This window comes from Bos indicus x Bos taurus, chromosome 23 (genome assembly GCF_003369695.1).
Source record: "Bos indicus x Bos taurus breed Angus x Brahman F1 hybrid chromosome 23, Bos_hybrid_MaternalHap_v2.0, whole genome shotgun sequence".
Lineage (NCBI taxonomy): Eukaryota > Metazoa > Chordata > Mammalia > Artiodactyla > Bovidae > Bos > Bos indicus x Bos taurus.
The window spans coordinates 14856519-14876054 of NC_040098.1; the positions used below are offsets into that span (position 1 = coordinate 14856519).

General features: G+C 47.9%; 1 protein-coding gene across 3 annotated transcripts in view; it reads left to right on the plus strand.

Annotated features, from left to right (window-relative positions):
- DAAM2 (dishevelled associated activator of morphogenesis 2) overlaps nt 1-19536 on the plus strand; it is a 135546-nt gene that overhangs the window by 72716 nt on the left and 43294 nt on the right. For all 3 annotated transcript variants that reach the window (XM_027524913.1, XM_027524915.1, XM_027524914.1), the window contains exons 2-4: nt 6959-7184; nt 16022-16111; nt 19188-19262. In XM_027524913.1, the coding sequence (XP_027380714.1) occupies nt 7017-7184; nt 16022-16111; nt 19188-19262 (333 nt within the window). In that variant the 5' untranslated portion in view covers nt 6959-7016. The remainder of the gene's footprint in view (nt 1-6958; nt 7185-16021; nt 16112-19187; nt 19263-19536) is intronic.

Here is a 19536-nt window from a genome sequence, read left to right on the forward strand (position 1 = left end):
CTTCCATGGACACATGCCCTCTGTCTTAATGGTCTGTAGCTTTAGAATCAAATAGTCATGTGTTTGAATCCTAGCTATGACATCACTAACTGTGTGTCTTTAGGCAAGTTACTTCTCTGAACCACAGGGGTTTGTTTGTTTGTTTTGTCTTCCTTTAAATAACTTCTTTAAATTTGTGCCTTCCATCTCAGAGCATGAGGGGTAGCTATAGCCCTGTGGCCAGCAAATACCAAAGTCTCAAGTACTAATATTGTTCTGCTTTCACTTAAGATTTAGGAGTAAGTGCTAATGATATTGGAATTTTGAAGCTTTAATTAATGTAAATAAAAACTGATGAGTCGAGGACCTAGGGGCCAGGGTTTGGGGTTAAAGGTTAGGATTTTCATCTTTAAAAACCAAATGGGAGTTCTGGACTCCAGTTAGAGGAAGCACTTCCTGGCCTGGGATGGAATGTGGGAGGAGCACCCAGGGCGCGCTGAGGACAGTCTCTGGGGGAATCTTGGCGAAGGAGGTTGAGCCAGGCAGTGTGGACAGTCAGGGCTAAAGGGGCCCTCGGAGGTCTTCAGTCCAACGTGGACACAGCATGGAGGGGAAACCGAGGCCCCAAGGGGACGGCACTGTGGCCCCCGACCCACCGCTGCCTTGTGACTCGCCCCATCCCCTGAGTTAAGAAGCTGTGCTTTCTTCACAATGTGGAGGATGTGATCATGAGGAAGTGAAGTCCAGTCACACCCAGGGGACTAGAGGAGACCCCGAGAGAGTTACAGGAGGGTCAGTGGATGGAGCCCTGACAATCTGATGTTGTAGGCCATTTGGTCTGTGTTTAGGGCCGGATGGTCCTGGGAAGGCTTTGTCCCCACAGGGATATGGGGATGAAGCAGGCAGACGGGAAGTGTAGGGCATGGAGCTGTTGGTGTTGGGGAAGTTTCCCTGGAGAGAAAGGTGGGTGGTGGGGGCAGGGCGGGTTGCCGGTTCAGTTTCTCAGACCCAGGTCCAAGTCCTCTGGGTTTTGTTCTGTGTGGCTTTCTGTTCTTCTATATTGCTTCTCAGTTCTTCTCTACTGCTCCTCTTTGTAAAAGAGATTTGCAGAAATGAATGGTGCTGGCCACTTCCACCTTTCCACTCCCTGCTCAGGGTCAGTGACAAGGGTTTATCTTTCCAATGAGAGGTCACTCAGAGCCTGAGGAAGAGTCCTGCCCTCCCTGGTCCAGGCTTCCCAGTTACTGAAGGCAAAGGTGGGTGGCTGCTTAAATCTGGCTAAGAAAGTTCCTTCAACGCCAGGCTTGGTGGCCCCATCTGTGTGCGGGGAAGGGCTCATGGTTCAGACTCTGGGGAGGGCCAGTCTCACCTTGCCAGTCATGGAGAGGTGGTGTTGGCCTTCTTTAATGAATATATGAGGTACTCCTGGCATTTTACTTATATTAGATCATTTATTCTTCCCTGAAACTGCATGAGGAAGATCCTGTTATTGCCTTGGTGTCACAGATGAGGAACCTGGGGTTCTTGGAGGTTAAGACCTCATGCTCAGGGTCACCCAGCTGAGAAGGCAGAGCCAGGAGTCAAACCCCAGTCCGTCTGACTTCAGAGCCTCTGCTGGAGTGGAGGAAGGATTAGAGTAGGGGTGGGAGAGAAATTGGCGTGGTGAGTGATGGAGGCAGTTCCCCCCAGGGAGGAGAAGCAGGCAGCCTTTGGAATCTTCATACCCTCTTCTGATCTAGAAAGGACCTTGTTTACTGGGGCTATTTCTTTTTTTCTTTTTTTAAATACTATTTTGGATTTTTTTGTTTGTTTGTTTATTTTTTGGCTATGCCACACAGCTTTTGGGATTTCAGTTCCCCAAATGGAAATTGAACCTGGGGCTCGGCTGTGAAATCGCCAAGGCCTAACCACTGGACAACCAGGGAACTCCCTGGAGCTACTTCTATACTGAGCCATAGAGTCTGATCTTCTCTAGGGGGTGGGGGGAGGCTGCTTGGGGGGCTGGGGCAAGATGGGAACAAAGGGCATTGATGTGGGAAGAGGCGCTCTGGGGAGGCAGTGACCGGACCACAGCCTGGACCCTGGCATCCTGGTTTTCAGCCCCAGCTCTGTCCCCATCGTTATGTGGCCTCAGAGAAGACATTTCCTTCCCGGACCTCAATTTTCAGATCTCTACCCTGAAGCTAGATGCTTTCCAGCTCAGGGCTTATGGTTTTAGTCTTGGATGTTCAGAAGGGGCCCCAAGAAAAGGAGGAAGGGACAGACTTAAGAGTTCCTGGGGAGGAGGACACCCTCAGGAACATAAACACTCAGGAGCGGTGGAGCAGGCCGCCCTTAAAAGGGCAAATATGCAGCGCGCCCGGGGGTGCGGGGGAGGGAGGGTTGGTAAGGCCCTTCTCTGTGGGGCCGGCACTTCCCGTTTGGAGGTCCGTGTCTACTTCTTCCTTCTTCTCTCCTCCTGAGGCCACTCCACCTTACTCCTCATACTCAGGCGAGACCTTAAAAATATTTAGACAGGTATGAGCCTGGTGCCAGCCAATCAGGGCTCACAGCTGTGAACACGGGTGTAAGACTAATGGGGTGCTCCAGCTGTATGTCAGCCCTGCCTCTGCTGCCCCTCCCAGGAAAGCCTGGTTCAGGCACTTAAGGGCAAAGAAGGACCAGGAAGGAGACTGGGGCGAGAGAAGTCGAGGAGGTGAAGACAGAAGAGAGCTCAGAGGGGCAGTGACTGCAATCTCTGATTCCTAGTAGTTAAGGCACCAGGCATCCTTGAGGGGAACAAGGGCACAGTCTGGAGGTGGAGGAAGCAGCTGGCAGGCTAGTGCAGAATCCGGGTGTATGTTGGCAAAGACCTGGAGCAGGCCCAGAGTTCGCAGATCCTCCCAGACATCAGCCATCCCTCCCGAGAACCCCGTCATGCCATACAGCCCATCTCATCCCACCTCTGGGACCTGCCCTTCCATGCTCTGTGTCCTCAGCAAAGCAGTCTTACCTATGGGACCTGGCCTGGAGTCTGCATCAGCATCCCAAAGGGATGATGGGCAGGGGGCCCAGGGAGGCCCGCCCCTATCTACCTATGGAATTAGTGCTTTCGGAGGCCAGGGTTTCGTCCCACCCACTCCTGCCCATTGGCTATCAAGTCCCCTGGAAAGCCTCAGTGTCTCCCTTCCTCCCTTGATGTCCTCAGCTACCTGTTCCAGGTCTTTGCTGACATAAACCAGGATTCTGCACTAGCCTGCTAGCTGCTTCCTCCACCTTCGAGACTGTCCCCTTCTTCCCTTCAAGGGTTCTTGATGTCTTAATTATTAGGAATCAGATTTCAATCAGTATTTCTTGACTGATTGATAAAGACCCCTCTGTTCTGTCTCCATGAGCACAGTTTCTTTTTCCTCAATTGACCAAAAAATATTATTGAGCACCTACTAAGCACAAGGCCTTTTATTAGCCATAAAGGCGTGGGGGGGTGGGTGTCAAATAAGCAGGAGGCATGGCCCCTGTCATCAGAGAGCCTTCACTGTAGCTGTGGAGACAACGTGCAAACCTGGAAAAGATGGCCAGTAATACCAGGCGGGCTCAGATAATGTGTTATTTTAGGTATCCCTGGGTCTACTAAAAAGTCTTTTTTTTTTTAATTGAAGTATAGTTGATTTACAATGTTATGTTAGTTTCAAGTGTAACTGCAAAGTGATTTTGGTTATACATACATATGTATCTATTTTTTTCAGATTCTTTTCCCCTATAGGTTGTTACAAAATATTGCATATAGGTCTCCGTGCTCTCCAGTAAGTCTTTGTTCGCTATCCATTAATATATAGTAGTGTGTCTATGTTAATCCCAAACTCCTAATCTAATAAATTGGTAAGTAAGGGGAAGGAAGGATCAAATCCCTTTGAATGAATAACCTAAAGTTTATATATATAAAACATAACTCTTGGATTGTATAGGGCAATATTTCTTAATATCTTTGAAAAGTAATCCTTAGAAAAATTTTTAAAAGTTCTATGTTCAAATACATTTATTAATGCAACAATATATGTATTCTTTTTTAAGGTAACAATATGGTTGATTTATTCTTTTTCTTAACATACGCACATATCTATTCTCTTTCAAATTCTTTTCCCAATTAGGTTGTTATAGAATATTGAGCAGAGGTTCCCTGTGCTATACAGTAGGTCCTTGATGGATATCCATTTTAAATACAGCAGTGTGTACCTATCAATTCCAAAATCCCCAGCCATTCCTTCCTCTCCTCCCCCGACCATAAGTTCAGTCTCTAAGTCTGTGAGTCTATTTCTCCCTTTTAAATAAGTCCACTTGTATCATAGTCTAGACTCCACATGGAAGTGATATCATATGCTATTTCTCTGACCTCAGTCAGTATGACAGTCTCTAGACCCATCTAAGTCCCCGCAAATGGCATTACTTCATTCTTTTTAATGGCTGAGTAACATTCCATTGACTTCCCTGGTGGCTCACCCAATACATTGAATAAATGCTAGAAAACATTTAAAACGTCTGTCACAAAGTTAATAAAGAAAGATAAAGTAGGGACTTCCCTGGTGGGTCAGTGGTTGAGACTTTACTTTCCAATGCAAGGGGTGTGGGTTTGATACCTGGTGGGAAAGCTAAGATCCCAGAGGCTTTGTGGTGCACCCCCCAAAAAAAGAGATAAAATGGAATCAATAAAAACACCTCTCTTGAATGATGAGTAACATGCGTCATGCCTTATATGGGAGGCTAGCTCAGATGACTGATTTATTAGCTAGTTTGTTAGGGTTTGGAAATAAAGCAGTGTTCTCCTTGAGTTACCTTGGATTCACTAGGAACACGTTATGCCACAGTTATCTTTTTTCGATAAGGTTCTAGAACTTGATTCAAGGGAATGCCTTAGATTTGACATATTTGGAGCTCCCCAAGGATTCAGGGAACAATCTCCTGTGGTGTCTTTAAGAAAAGAGGGCAGGGACTTCCCTGGTGGTCCAGTGGTTAAGACTCCATGCTTCCCATGCAAGGACACAGGTTAAATCTCTGGTGGGGGAACTAAGATCCCACATGCTGTGCAGTGAGGTCAAAAAAAAAAAAAAACAAAAAAACCAGAGGGCTAGATCAGTGCATGGGATTCAAAGCTGGTTGAAGGACTGTCCCTTGAGAGTGTTAATGACTAGTTCTTTGGCATTCCCAGACGAGGAAGCTGTGTCATCTGGGCTTGTCTGTGTCCTTGTTGTGGTCAACATTTAGAGCAATGATGTAACTAAAGACCAGGGGGACATTCTGATCATTCCGTTAATGACCTAGATATAGGAGAAACAACTCAACCTTTGGGTATATTACCTAAGCACTGAAAGCAGGGACACAAACAGATATTTGTACGTGTTGGTAGCAGCGTTCTTCACAATAGCCAAAAGGAGGAAGCAACCCCAGTGCCTGTCAACAGATGAATGGATAAACAAAATGTGGTCTCTGCATACAGTGGAATATTATTCAGCCAAAAAAAGTAAGGAAATTCTGCTACAGCTTGTATGAACCTTGAGGACATTATGCTAAGTGAAATAGGCCAGTCACAAAAAGACAACTGCTGTAGGATTCTACTCATATGAGATACTGAGAGCTGTCAAATTCTTAGAGACAGAGAGTAGAGTGGCGGTTGCCAGGGGCTGAGGGGAGAGGGAAATGGGAAGTGATTGTTTAATGAGTACAGAGTTTCTGTTTTACAAGATGGAAGAAGTAACAGAGGTGGATGGTGGTGATGGTTGCAGAGCAATGTGAATGTATTTAATGCCACTGAACTATACACATGAAAAATGGTAAAATAGTAAACTTCATGTTTATATGCATTTTACCCACAATTTAACAAAATCTTGTCCCCAAACCTGTGTTATATCACAGATATTACAGCTAGAATGTCTGTAGAATATAAAGGTAGAATAAAGGTAGAATCTGATTTATATTCAAAAATTAAGATACAAAAGTGTGGGGAGAGTATGTTGAGCAGCAGTGTGGTGGGTAAACAGTGGTCTTTCTGCAGAACCCACCCAGATCTGAAACCATGTTTAGGAAGCATTGGAAGGATCATTTGGCCCATTCAGGAAGCCCACGTGTGGATAACTGGACTTAATCCACCTGGAAGCTATGTGGCCTCAATGACTAGGGCCAGTGTTTATCCTTAGGCTGGTCATCATAGGACTAGGCCTTCCCAGAGGGAAACCAAACACTTAATCCTTTCTGTTGCAGTGACCACCCATCTGTTGTGTCTCTCAGTTCCGGGCTCTAGCCATAGCGGTATCCTCTGTTCTCCGTCTGTATGGAGAGCACATTTGAGCACATTTGACCAGATTCCCATCACTCTTGGTTGAACACCATTCCAATGATCAGCCCCATCTCTTTACCCAGGGTTCACTCTAATGGCTCCGCAGGCCACCCCTTCTTCTGGATGGATGGGTGAACCCACACCCTGTTGATATTTCACATTCATCCAGACATGCCTGGCTACAGCAGACTGGGAAGAAAGCTGTGCAAGCCTTCCGTCCTCTGCTCCCAGGGAGGCCTGCACTGCAGGAGCCAGGCCATGTAATTAGCTCAGTGTCTCCCCTGCCAGCCGAATTCAGCCCTTCCCTCCCCATTGGATTACACCTTTAAAGCAGGTATCCCCAGACCCTGGAATATTCACATGAATAAGGAAGCCCTGCAGGAAAATGGTCTGCCAGTGGACGGGGAACAGGATTCCCATCCGTACAGTCAGAGTGGGTAGTGTGTAGTGCCACCTCTGCCCTGGAAGTCACATTCTGTGACCACAGCCCTCCCATCTTCTTTCAGGGCACAGAGGGAGAATCTGGAAGTGTTTGCAGTTGTGGGAGAAAGGAGCTTGGCTGTGGGGTCAGAGGCCCCTGAGAGTTGGCCAAAGAAGTTATGGTGGCAGAGCAGCCACGTCCTGGCCCACCTGGCTGCCAGGCCTGACCACTCTGTACTCTGTTCTACCCAGATCACGATGAGGACCTAGGGCATCTGCCTGTGGACTGTCCCCCTGGCCTGCAGTGACCATGGCCCCCCGCAAGAGGAGCCGCCATGGCCTGGGCTTCCTGTGCTGCTTTGGGGGCAGTGACCTCCCTGAGATCAACCTCCGGGACAACCACCCTCTGCAGTACATGGAGTTCTCCAGTCCTATCCCCAACCCAGAGGAGCTGAACATCCGCTTTGCAGAGCTGGTGGTGAGTGAGGGGCGGGGCAGAGTGAGGGGCGGGGTAGAGTGAGGGGCAGGGGCAGAGTGAAGGGGGCGGGGCAGGGCGAGGGGCGGGGCTGGATGAGGGTCAGGGCAGGGAGGGCTTGGTCATGGAGTGGCGGGCCCCAGCAGGAGCAGAAGGAGCCAGACAGAGGGCGGGGGCCTGTGTGCGGGGATCTTCACCTGCTGAAACCCTGCTTTTGGCAGAGATGGGTCCCAGAGCACCTCAGCTGTGGGGGAGAAACGGTCAGCACTGGGGTGGACACCGTGAAGCTTGTCCCCAGAAGATGGACTTTCCTCATATCTCCACTGGACTCTAGACCTCGCTGGGCAGCGGTAGGCTCCCATGAGAGGAGCAGGTGCAGGCTTTGTGAAGTCGGCACCGAGGAGCCTCAGAGAACATAAGAATGCTTGACACCTTTTTCTCATCTGCTGGCTGGAATTTCCCCGGGATCCTCTTATCTCAGACATAAGAGACAGGTGGAATTCTGTAGGCAGATTCTGGGTACCTCAGAACAGGATTAAAAAAAAAAAAAAAAAGCCTTTTAATTTTATATTGGAGCATAGCCGATTAACAGTATTGTGATAGCTTCAGGTGAACAGCAAAGGGATTCAGCCATACATATGCAAGTGTCCATTCTCCCCCAAACTCACCTCCCATCCAGGCTGCCATGTAACATTGAGCAGAGTTCCATGAGCTATACAGCAGGTCCTTGTTGGTTATCTACTTTAAATATTGCTGTGTGTACATGTCCATCCCAAACTCCTTAACCATCCCTTCCTCCCATCATCCTTCTCCCTGCCCCCTGCTCCAGCAACCATAAGTTTATTCTCCAAGTCTGTGAGTCTCTTTCTGTTTTGTAAGTTCATTTGTATCATTTCTTTTTAGATTTAGGGGATGGTTTTTTAAATTGAAGTATAGTTGATTTACGGTGCTGTGTTAGTTTCTGCTGTACAGCAATGTGATTCAGCTATACCTGTATATACATTCTTTTTTTATATTCTTCCCCATGGTGGTTTATCACAGGATATTGAGTATGGTTCTCTGTGCTGTGCAGTAGGACCTTGTCATTTATGCATCCTATATATAATAACTAGCATCTGCTAACCCCAACCTCCCGCTCCATCCCTCCTCCAACCCTCTCCTCCTGGGCAACCGCAAGTCTCAGATCAAGGGATGATTAACTAGAAACAAGGAGATAGAGATGCCTGAAAGACACCTGGATTGGGACTGGGATGATAACGCCTCGTGTCTAGCCTGGGCCAGACAGAGCTCTGGCATTCACACTGGCGGCAGCTCTTCCAGACTCTCTGTGATACCCATTTAGACCACAGCAGCACCCTGTGTGTGAAACATCCTATTCTGACCACAAAGAGACAGAACAGGAAGACGGCATGATTCTTCTCTTTGGAGGTCTGGTGGTGAGACAAAGCCTGCACACCAAAGAAATTCCCAGATGGGGGAGTAGGATCTGTGCCCAGGACTCGGGCCTGAACCCCTGGGAGAGAGAGCCATAAACGCAGGGTCATCTACCATCAGCTCTTGGTCACTTATTCTCATGGCTGGCCTGCAGAGAAACAATGCAACATGATTGGAATGGGGTTTCCTACTTGGATTCGGTCATGGATGTATCTGATGAAGACAATCCAGCTCTTCAAAGCACAGGACCACTGTAAGATGGAGCAATGCCTGTGGGAGAAAAAGTGGTCCACCTTCCTCACCACATCAGGTTCAGGAAAACTCACTGTCCCAAGTTATGCCTTTCCTGGGAGTGGAGCCAGGGGTGGGAGATAGGAAATGGCAACCCACCCCAGTATTCTTGCCTGGAAAATCCCATGGACAGAGGAGCCTGGTGGGCTACAGTCTATGGGGTCACAAAGAGTTGGACACAACTGAGTGACTAACACTTTTCTTTGCTTGTGTAGAATAATATTTGAAGCCTGAGCCGTGTTTGTCAGTCCTGCTAAGATCAATTTTTCACTCAAATACTGCTAACACCATTTTCCACATTAAGCAGTTCTCCAGTTTTCTATGGACACCAATTGGATGTCCTGCAATACAACTCCATTCTGACACTTACTGCCCAGAGTTAGCACAGAGCCCACAGGTTAAGGGCTCAGATCCACGAGACTGCCCCTTACTTCACACACCCATTAGAGGTGGTGGGTCCCAGGTTTCCTATGCTTCTGTCCAACATGGCTACAAACCAGGAGTCCCCACGATCTCCTCTGCAAGTGTGGTAATTTGCTAGAACTGCTCACAGAACTCAGGAAACACTTTATGTACTGTTACCAGTTTAGTATAAAGGAGATGATAAAGAATACAAGTGAGCAGCCAGAGGAAGGCGTACAGAGCATAAAGCCCAGAAGGGTAAGGTTCCTGTCCTGAGCCCAGGAGCATCTGTCCCCGGAAGGTTCGGGGTGCCCCACCCTCCCATCACGTGGATGCATACACCCACCCAGAAGCTCTCTGAGCCTTGCCATTCTGGGGGCATTTGCGGTGGTTTCAGCAAGATAGATTTTTTTCCCCTTATTTTTTATTTTATATTATAGTATAGCTGATTATGGGGCTTCCCTGGTGACCTTGGAAGAAAAGCTATGAGAACCTAGACAGCATATTAAAAAGCAGAGACATTACTTTGCTGACAAAAGTCTGTGTAGTCAAAGCTATGGTTTTTTCCAGTAGTCATGTATGGATTTGAGAGTTGGACCATAAAGATGGCTAAACGCCAAAGAATTGATGCTTTTGAACTGTGGTGCTAGAGAAGATTCTTGAGAGTTCCTTGGGCAGGAAGGAGATCAAAGCAGTCAATCCTAAAGGAAATCAGTCCTGAATATTCATTGGAAGGACTGATGCTGAAATGGAAACTCCAATACTTGGGCCACCTGCTGTGAAGAACTGACTCATTGGAAAAGACCCTGATGCTGGGAAAGATTGAAGGCAGGAGGAGAAGGGGATGACAGAGGATGAGATGGTTGGATGGCATCACTGACTTGATGGACATGAGTTTGAGCAAGCTCCAGGACTTGGTGATGGACAGGGAAGCCTGGCATGCTGCAGTCCATGGGTCGCAAAGAGTTGGACACGACTGAGTGACTGAACTGGTGACTAAAACAGTAAAGAGTCTGCCTGCAATGCCAGAGACCCGAGTTCCATCCCTGGGTTAGGAAGATCCCCTAGAGAAGGGAATGACAACCCACTTCAGTATCTTGCCTGCTTCTCCATGGACAGAGGAGCCTGGTAGGCCACAGTCCACAGGGTTGCAGAGAGTTGGACACGACTGAGCGACCAACATATGACTACTGCTGCTGCTTATAGCTGATTGGCAATGCTGTGATAGTTTCAGGTGTGCAGCAGAGTGGCCCAGCCATACACATACATGTATCCACTCTCCCCCAAACTCCCGTCCCATTCAGGCTGCCACAGAACACTGAGCAGCGTTCCCTGTGCTGTACAGTAGGACCTTGTTGCTTATCCACTTTAAATACAGCTGTATGTATATGTCCATCCCAAATGCCCTAACTATCCCTTTCTCCCACCCTTCCCCACTAGTATCCGTAAGTTCGTTCTCTGAGTCTGTCTTGTAAATAAGTTTATTTGTAACGGTATGATAGATTTTTAGCTCCATCTATTAGAGTTTGGGGAGTAGGGCTGAAAGTTCAAGGCTTCTAATCAAGGCCTGATCCTTCTGATGACCGGCCCCCACCCTGAAGCTCTCTAGGGTCCACCAGGAGTCACTGCAGCAGGAGAAAAGGGACTCCTATCACCCAGGAAATTCCAAGGGGTTTAGGAGCTCTATGTCAGGAACAGAAGATATTCCTGTCAGTTCTATCATTCATGAAATTCCGAGGGGTTTAGGAGCTCTAAGACAGGAACCGGGAACGAGGGTCAGAAATATTAGGTTGACACTGCTATATTTAAAATGGATAACCGGCAATGACCTACTGTACAGCACAGGGAACTCTGCTCAGTGTTATGTGGCAGCCTGCATGGGAGGGGAGTTTGGGGGAAAGTGGATCCATATATGTGTATGGCTGAGTCCCTTTGCAGTTCATCTGAAAGTATCATGACATTGTTTGTTAATTGACTATACCCCAATACAAAATAAAAAGTTAAAAAAAAATAAAGCATGATGCCATAAAACACCAAAACAGATTTTTTAAAAAAAGAAATGTTGGGTTGGCCATAAAGTTCATTCAGGTTTTCCATAGCATCTTACGGAAGAACCCAAATGAACTTTTTGGCAAACCAGTATATTTCTTACATTATCCCAGTCAGGGACATCTTCCTGAGAAGAGTGCATGAATTTTGAAAGAAGGACATGGCGAGCAGTGTTCCTTCCTTTGGCCCTTTTAGTCTCCAAATATTTATTGAGCATGTTAAGTGGCAGGATTTCTTACTAGGTACTTTGGCAAAAAACAAGGATGAGTCAGACTTGTCTCGTCTGCAGGCTAGCGTGAGGTATTGATCAAACAAATGAAAAATATTTGAGAGACTGACGTGTACTGGGTTTCGTGGGCTGCCAGGGATTTAGTGATGGACCCACTAAAATGGGTTGGTGCAGCCCCTCCCCCCAGGAATATGAAGTCTAACGAGAAGCCGGGTCTTGAACAGTAATGACAAGTGTAGAGAGTGTCTTGAGAGGGAATGTTTGGGGCGGTCTGTGGCCTCTCTAGCAGAGAGCCTTATTCTAGATTCAAGGTCCTGATGGGCCCCCTAAAGCAGTGACAGATCTTAAAACAGAGTGATGGTCAGGTAAGTGAATGGAGGTGCAGAATGATGCCATGGAGTCCCTGCCAGAAGAAGCAGCAGATGTGAGAGTCTCAAGTAGGAAAAAGCTGGGTCCTTTGGGGGGTACCATTATGATGAGAATATCTGAGGATTTGGGATTCAATCCTAGGCATGGTAGAAAGCCACTGAAAAGGTTAACCAGGGGTTTGAGGTTCTCCAATATACTTTTCTAAAAAGACCATCTGGGGTACTTTATTGGCTCCAAAGGCACTGTGTAGACCATCTGGGGGCTCCAGGTGCAAACTCAAGCTGTGGAGGATGGTGGCTTGGACTAAAGCGTTAGCCGTGGAAATGGGGAAAAGTGGACAGATTCCGGAGCCACTGAGAAGGAAGGATAATAGGACTCGTTGGGACTAATGCGTGAGTAGGAGTCAGGGAATACCAGGTTTCTTACATGAGGATCTGGGTGGATGGTGAGACCCTCAGCAGGACAGGATGTGCCAAGGAGACCCAGGCTGAGGTGACTGGGGTAATGAATTCAGTTTGTATGTGCTTGCTGTGCCTCAGTTTCCTCATCTGTAAAATGTGTTGTTGCAAATGTAATGGATAAACTTTAAACCCTGAGAACAGTGCCTGGCACACTATCACACATGCATGAGTGTATGGGGCACCTGAGGGCCGTCAAGCTGATCGGTGCACAGGCAGTTGGGTGCCAGGATTGGGCGCTCAGGACACTGGGGGGCTGAGAGGATTTAGGATCGTCACTGAGTCCTTGGGAATGACTTGTGAAGGAGTCACCAGAGGAAGCATAAAGGGAGGGGAGAAGAGGACCCAGGATGGTGCCCTGAGGGACTTCAGTGCTGAGTGATAGGAGAGAGGAGGAGAAGTCAGTCAGGGGTCCCAAGAGGAGCATATCGCAAAGTAGGAGGGACGGCCCAAGGGTGTGATTGTCCAAGAAACCAGGAAAGAGAGACTCAAGAAGAAGTGGATGGTCCACAGAGTCATAGGTTACCAAGGCTGAACCAACCAAATTACCAAGAAATGCCATTTGATTTAGTGGCAGAGACCACTGGTGAGAGAAGACAAGTGTCTAAATAACCAGAATACAAAGTTGAACACAACAGCTCTGCATTCAGGTAGGGAGGTGTGTTCCTACCTGGGAAGGGCTGTAGAAGGCTTGCCAGAGGATGCCAGCTCTGAGCTTGGCATTAGACCGTGGGGCAGGCGGGCCAGGAGCACCGGCTGGGTAGAACTACCTGCAGAAGCAAAAGCAGAAGAGGGTGCAGTGTGTGCCAGCCAGTGGCAGGTGCACAGAAGTCTCTCTAATTTCTGATTCTGACCACAGAAAGGAAATGCTTCAGAAACCTCGAGCAGGGTCTGGAAACATTCTTGGGATATGTAGAGAGTGGTTCCAGGGAAGAACTTTTCTTTAGCATTTGATCTACAGGAGTCTTTAGTTCAAAAAGCAGGTGACCTGGTGGGCATAGATTCAAGCTGTCCTTGTCGGTGCCACTCAGGATGGCAGCCGCCAGTCACATGGGGCTGGTGACACTTGAAACATGGCTGGTCTGAACCAAGATGGGAAATCCACAGCAGATTTTGATAACTTTGAAAAAAAAAGAATTCAAATAGCTCATTGATCTTTTTCTTTTACATTGATTACATGTTAAAATGACTCTATTTTAGATACTTTGGGTTAAATACAAGGTACCCAGGTGGTCCCATCACTTCATGGGAAATAGATGGGGAAACAGTGGAAACAGTGTCAGACTTTATTTTTTGGGGCTCCCAAATCACTGCAGATGGTGACTGCAGCCATGAAATTAAAAGATGCTTACTCCTTGGAAGAAAAGTTATGACCAACCTTGATAGCATATTGAAAAACAGAGACATTACTTTGCCAACAAAGGTCCGTCTAGTCAAGGCTATGGTTTTTCCAGTGGTCATGTATGGATGTGAGAGTTGGACTGTGAAGAAAGCTGAACACCGAAGAATTGATGCTTTTGAACTGTGGTGTTGGAGAAGACTCTTGAGGGTCCCTTGGACTACAAGGAGATCCAACCAGTCCATTCTGAAGGAGATCAGCCCTGGGATTTCTTTGGAAGGAATGATGCTAAAGCTGAAACTCCAGTACTTTGGCCACCTCATGCGAAGAGTTGACTCATTGGAAAAGACTCTGATGCTGGGAGGGATTGGGGGCAGGAGGAGAAGAGGACAACAGAGGATGAGATGGCTGGATGGCATCACTGACTCGATGGACGTGAGTCTGAGTGAACTCTAGGAGTTGGTGATGGACAGGGAGGCCTGGCGTGCTGCGATTGATGGGGTCGCAAAGAGTCGGACGTGACTGAGTGACTGAACTGACTGACTACTGACCCAGGTGATGCTAAGTGGCAAAGAACCCACCTGCCAGTGCAGGAGATGCAAGAGACACGGGTTTGATCCCTGGGTTGGGAAGATCCCCTGGAGGAGGGCATGGCAACCCACTCCAGTATTCTTGCCTGGAGAATCCCATGGACAGAGGAGCCTGGCGGGCTATGGTTCATTGGATCACAAAGAGTCAAACACGACTGAATCGACTTATCACACGTTATTAAAATTAAGTTCAACTATTCCTGCATAATTTTTTAATGTGACTGGAAAAATTTTTTTAAAACGTGGCTCATATTTCTATTGGACAGGTCAGATCTCTGTGAAGGAAAGTCTAAAAGGCTCTCATTGAATGCAGGTATCGATATACTTAAGACTTGTACTTTCTTAGATATTACTTTCACTATCATTTTAGAAAATACAAAGATTAGTAATATGCTTTTTTTGGTCTTAATGTAACTTTTGCTTTTATTAAAAAAAAATTCAAGAATCATGTTGAAAGGCCCATTATGTTTCCATGGCCCATTAACTTTTATTTATTTATTTTTGTTGAGTCCTGGCATAGCTCATGAATCATAGGAGAAGAATTTTCAGTAAGAGAGCCTTTTAGGCACCATTCAGCACAGCTAAACCTAAAAAAGTCATCCCAAACTACCTACAGAGTTACCTGAAACTTGATGATGTCAGCAACTTCCCAGTCCAGCTCCCAGGGAAGTGTGGGTTTACTGCTGGAGCCCAGCCTTGTGTGTGCATGGCATGGTCTGGGTAGTGGTACCGGTGGAGGGCGATCTCTGTCGGGCACACCTCCATGGGAAGCAGATCGACACCTTCCATGGCACAGGGTGCCCTCCTTAGCAGGAGGCTGAGTTAGATGAGTTGATGAATTGATGAGTTAGTTGAGTTAGATGAGTTGCCCAGCTCCTCATCTTTACCAGGTGTCCTCAACCATGCTGGGGCTGATGCTGGGGTTGGGGAGCCAGAGACTTTCTTGGGGACACATTTAAAGGGACAGAAACTTGAAGGATGGGGGCCAAGAGGGAAGTGGATCAGGGGACATCCCTGGTGGTCCAGTGGTTAAGAATCTACTTTGCAACACAGGGGATGCAGGTTTGATCCCTGGTTGGGGAACTAAGATCCCACACGCTGCAGGGCAGCTAAAACCTGCGCACAGCAACTCCTGAGCCCCATGCACTCTGGAGTCCCCGTGCCACAACTAGAGGGTCCATGCTGCTGCAAGGAAAGATCCCGCATGATGCAAGGAAAGTCCCAAGTACCGCAACTAAGATCAGACGCGGCCAACCAAATAATATAAATTAATAATAACAGACTGGATTGGTAGACTGATTTCTTTCTTTGTCAAGCCTTGATTTATGGTGTTAATCAGTCTAAGAAGGACAAGAGGAAGAAGACAAGAAACTCCAGGCAAGAGGACTAGGAGCTAGCAAAGTAATGCAGGAGAGGGGCGGGAACAGGGCCCTGGAGGGGGAGGAGCCAGGGGCGGGGACAGGAAGTGAAGGAAGCCTGGACAGAAGCTTGAGGGCTTGATGCAAGGGGATGGGAGGATGGCTCTGTGCTTCAAGAGAAAAATTGCCCTATCGTATCTTTGACGCTCTTTGAAGGAAGACAGCAGGCTGAGGAATTTGAGGAAACTGTAATTTCCTATAGGCTGAATATCCTAAGATCAACCATCTCTGGGTTTCAGACGTGTTTTTGTGTCTTTGCAGGATGAATTGGATCTCACCGACAAAAACCGGGAGGCTGTATTTGCACTGCCCCCTGAGAAGAAATGGCAGATCTACTGCAGCAAGAAGAAGGTACCCTCTCTGACCCCTTCCACTGCCGCGCAGGGTCCACAGCACGGGTAGCCCCTGCTTCCACGCTTGCTCCTTCATTTCGCAAACCTTTGTTCCACACCAGCGTCATTCCATTCTAGGTGTGGGAGGAACAACAGTGAATGAATCAGGACAGAAATAATCCCTGCTCTCATGGAGCTTACACGCAGAGGGTTAGGGTTCTGTTCTTCTGGGTTCCAGGAGGGGTGCCAGGTCAGGGAGATGCATGATGACAAGTCCAGATTCCCTTTCCGTGGCTGTGCGCACACGGGGAGGGCGTGCCACCCCGGGCAGTACCCAGGGGGCAGCTCTGTTGGAAGGACTGGTTTGGGGGAAGTGAATGGCCTCTTCTGGATCTTTAGCCTGGGCCGTGTCCCAGGCTGTGTCCCTGTCCCAGGGCAGGACGCAGGTCAGGGACATACATCAGTCTCTGCTCTCCCTGCCCGCCCCGCCCCTTCATTAAAAGGTGTCAGTCTCCTGACTGTGCCTCCCTAGCAGGGTGTGCTGGGCTGCAGTCAGGACTGAGCTGGGCTTTCTCTCTCCCCTCCACTTTCTCAGTGGCTGTGCTTTCTTCTCCCTTCCTCCCCCTCTCTGCCTCTCTCACCTCATCTCTTTCTCTCTCAGTCTCTCTCATCTCCTTTCTGTTGGGTTGGCCATAAGGTTCATTCTGGGTTTCCCATAATGTCTTATAGAAAAACTCAAACTTTTTGGCCGGCCCAATGTTTTAGCCTGTCTGTTTCTTTCGCTCTATTTTTCCTTCCTTGGCCCACTTTCCTCTCCATCCTTCCGCCCTCTCATCTCCCAGGCTTGCAGCTTCATGCCTTCACTTCAACGTACAGGAGTTTGGGAGTTGGGGCCTGTTATTCCAGCACCCAAAGGCTTAGAAGTCTCCCTCCCGGGAGAAGATGGGCAGGTCTGGGGCAGTGTGAGACTGCTTCTCCTTCAGGCTCCCTGAAGCCCATTTTGGCTCTTCTCTTAGTCTTCTTGCTCGGGATATTTGTTCCATCCTAGGCTCCATACTGGGCCAGACCGAGCTTATAAAGTTGGTCACTCTTCCAGAATTGGAAGGGACTGAGGAGCAACCCAGCCCAGTTTTTTATTCTACACAGGACGCAAGGAAGGCCTGGAGCGGTGATGGCCTCACCTAGAGTTGCCAGCCAGCATGACCAGTGGCTGCGCTGACGCTTGAATGCCGGCCTGCTGAGAGCCTGCAGGCACTGCGAGCCACATCTAGTGTAGTCAAGGCATTTATTAAGCAGCTGCAGAATACCATGCTCTGTGTCCAGGAGTCTCATTATGAGGAGAGCAGATCTTTAAAAAACTCACACTATAGAAATAAAGAAGGAAAGGAGGAGAAAATGAATTTCAGGAGTAATTCATCTTCTCTCGTGATTCCCCACTTTCCAAATCGATTTACGATGGAGGTCCCTGACGTTGATTCCTTATGAAGCTAACATAAAAATGCACTAAAATGTAAGGACACTTCTCACCACCTTCCAGACCAGTCTGTGTCATCTCCCAATACACTTTCCCATTCCCCATCTTTCCATATAGTACTTCCTCTGCCTGTAACACTCTCCCCTTGTCTCAGCCTCAGTAATCTTGAGTAACTCAGCTCAGTCCTCTCAGACCCCCACCCCATCTTCCCCATTAGCCTTCTGTGTTAAATGACCCCCACCCTGGTTTCCAGGGCCCACAGTGGACAGTCCTACCACAGAGCAGTGGTCACCCTGCCTCTGGTATTAGACAGGCTATTACATGGAAGGCTTTTTGTTCAGTACTTTCAGGGCTCATAGCAGTGATTGGCATGGAGTAGGTGCTCATTAAATGCATGTGGAGTGGCTAAATGGGAAGCCAGTGAAGGCAGGAAAGTGTGTGTTTCATGATATGTTTGTTTATGTGCTGTGATCCCCTCTGTAAGGCAGAAGCTAGAATTTGGGGGCCTCGGTTACGGGAGCCCCGTGGCTTTAGGCATACAGCCAGGTGAAGTCACAAAGACCCAATCAAAGCAGGTTTCTCACTGATTTAAAATTTTAAGATTTAAGAAATTTAAAGTCTTGGATTTTAAGAAATAAAATCATGAAACCCAAGTGGATGGGCCTGAAAGATGCAGGGCAAAGTCCAGGCTGGCTGGCAGGCAGGTGGCCCATCAGGAAGGTTCTTGAGGAGGTAAACGTTTCATGCTAATTTGAAAGCAGGAAGTTGTTAGAAAGCAAACAAAGGGGAGCATCCAAATGGGAGAGAGACAGGAAGCAGGAGGGAGTGTGAAGAGCAGACCCACTGGCTGGAGAAGGGGTCTGAATTTTCAATCAGCGTCAATGCTTGTCCAGTTCCCATCATTCCTGCCCACCCCTGGGGAGGAGTTGAGGCTTTCTCTTGGGACCTGAGGGCTGGGTCTGATCTGGGCTCTGCCTTCCAGCTGCACAGACCCCATCCCTCACCCCCTTTCCAAAACCCAGGACCTTGGGGCAGGGTGCGGATCTCTTTCTCTCCTTTTTTAAAGTTACAATTTATTGAGCACCTACTCTATGCCAGGCACTACACCAAATGCTTAATATCAATCAATATTTTCCAAAACTCCAAAAGACTAAGTTTTTTTAAAGGTCCAGGCTGTCACAGACTGATACTATTTTATAAAATATAGTGAGAATGATATCAGAAAAAATGAGGTTTGAAAAAGTAGATGTACAAAGTACAAGTGCACATTTTCATTAGATTCAACAGACTGAAAGTTGTATTTCATTAAATGGAGTCAGAACAAGGATGACAGGGGAAAAAAATAAAGTATTTTTAACCATATATATTGTTCATTGAAAGTGTATATACCTGCATGGTTTCTGCCCATGTCATTATCCGGTCCTGAGGTTCGGATGTTTGTGATCTGCATCTTGCTGAGGAAGAAGTAGAAGCCTAGGGAGCTTCTGTGACTCCCTCAAAGTCACCCCGTCTAGGCGAGGCTGGGAGATGAACCTGAATGCTGACCTGGAATGAAGCTCAGGACTCCAGACCATGGGCCTGTCTTGCCGGGTGGTCCATACAACCCTTCCTCTTGTTCTAGGAGCAGGAGGACCCCAACAAGCTGGCGACCAGCTGGCCTGACTACTACATCGACCGCATCAACTCCATGGCCGCGGTGAGCCTCACGCCTGTCCTGCCCCGGCCCCACCTGGAAGGGCTCCAAGGGGAATGGGCCTCATGTTCCCTTGCAGCCCACAACTGGGGATCAGCAGCTTTCCAGTTATTCCCAAGATTGTATCATGACCCCTCCGTCCCTATAGAGTCCCCAAACTATTGAAACAGGGATTAATGATGTGTAGATCACCCAGGCTTGAGAAACAGGCTAATCATTCTCCCCATTTTACAGATGAGGAAAGTGAAGCCCAGGACTGGAACCTGGGTCTTCTTAC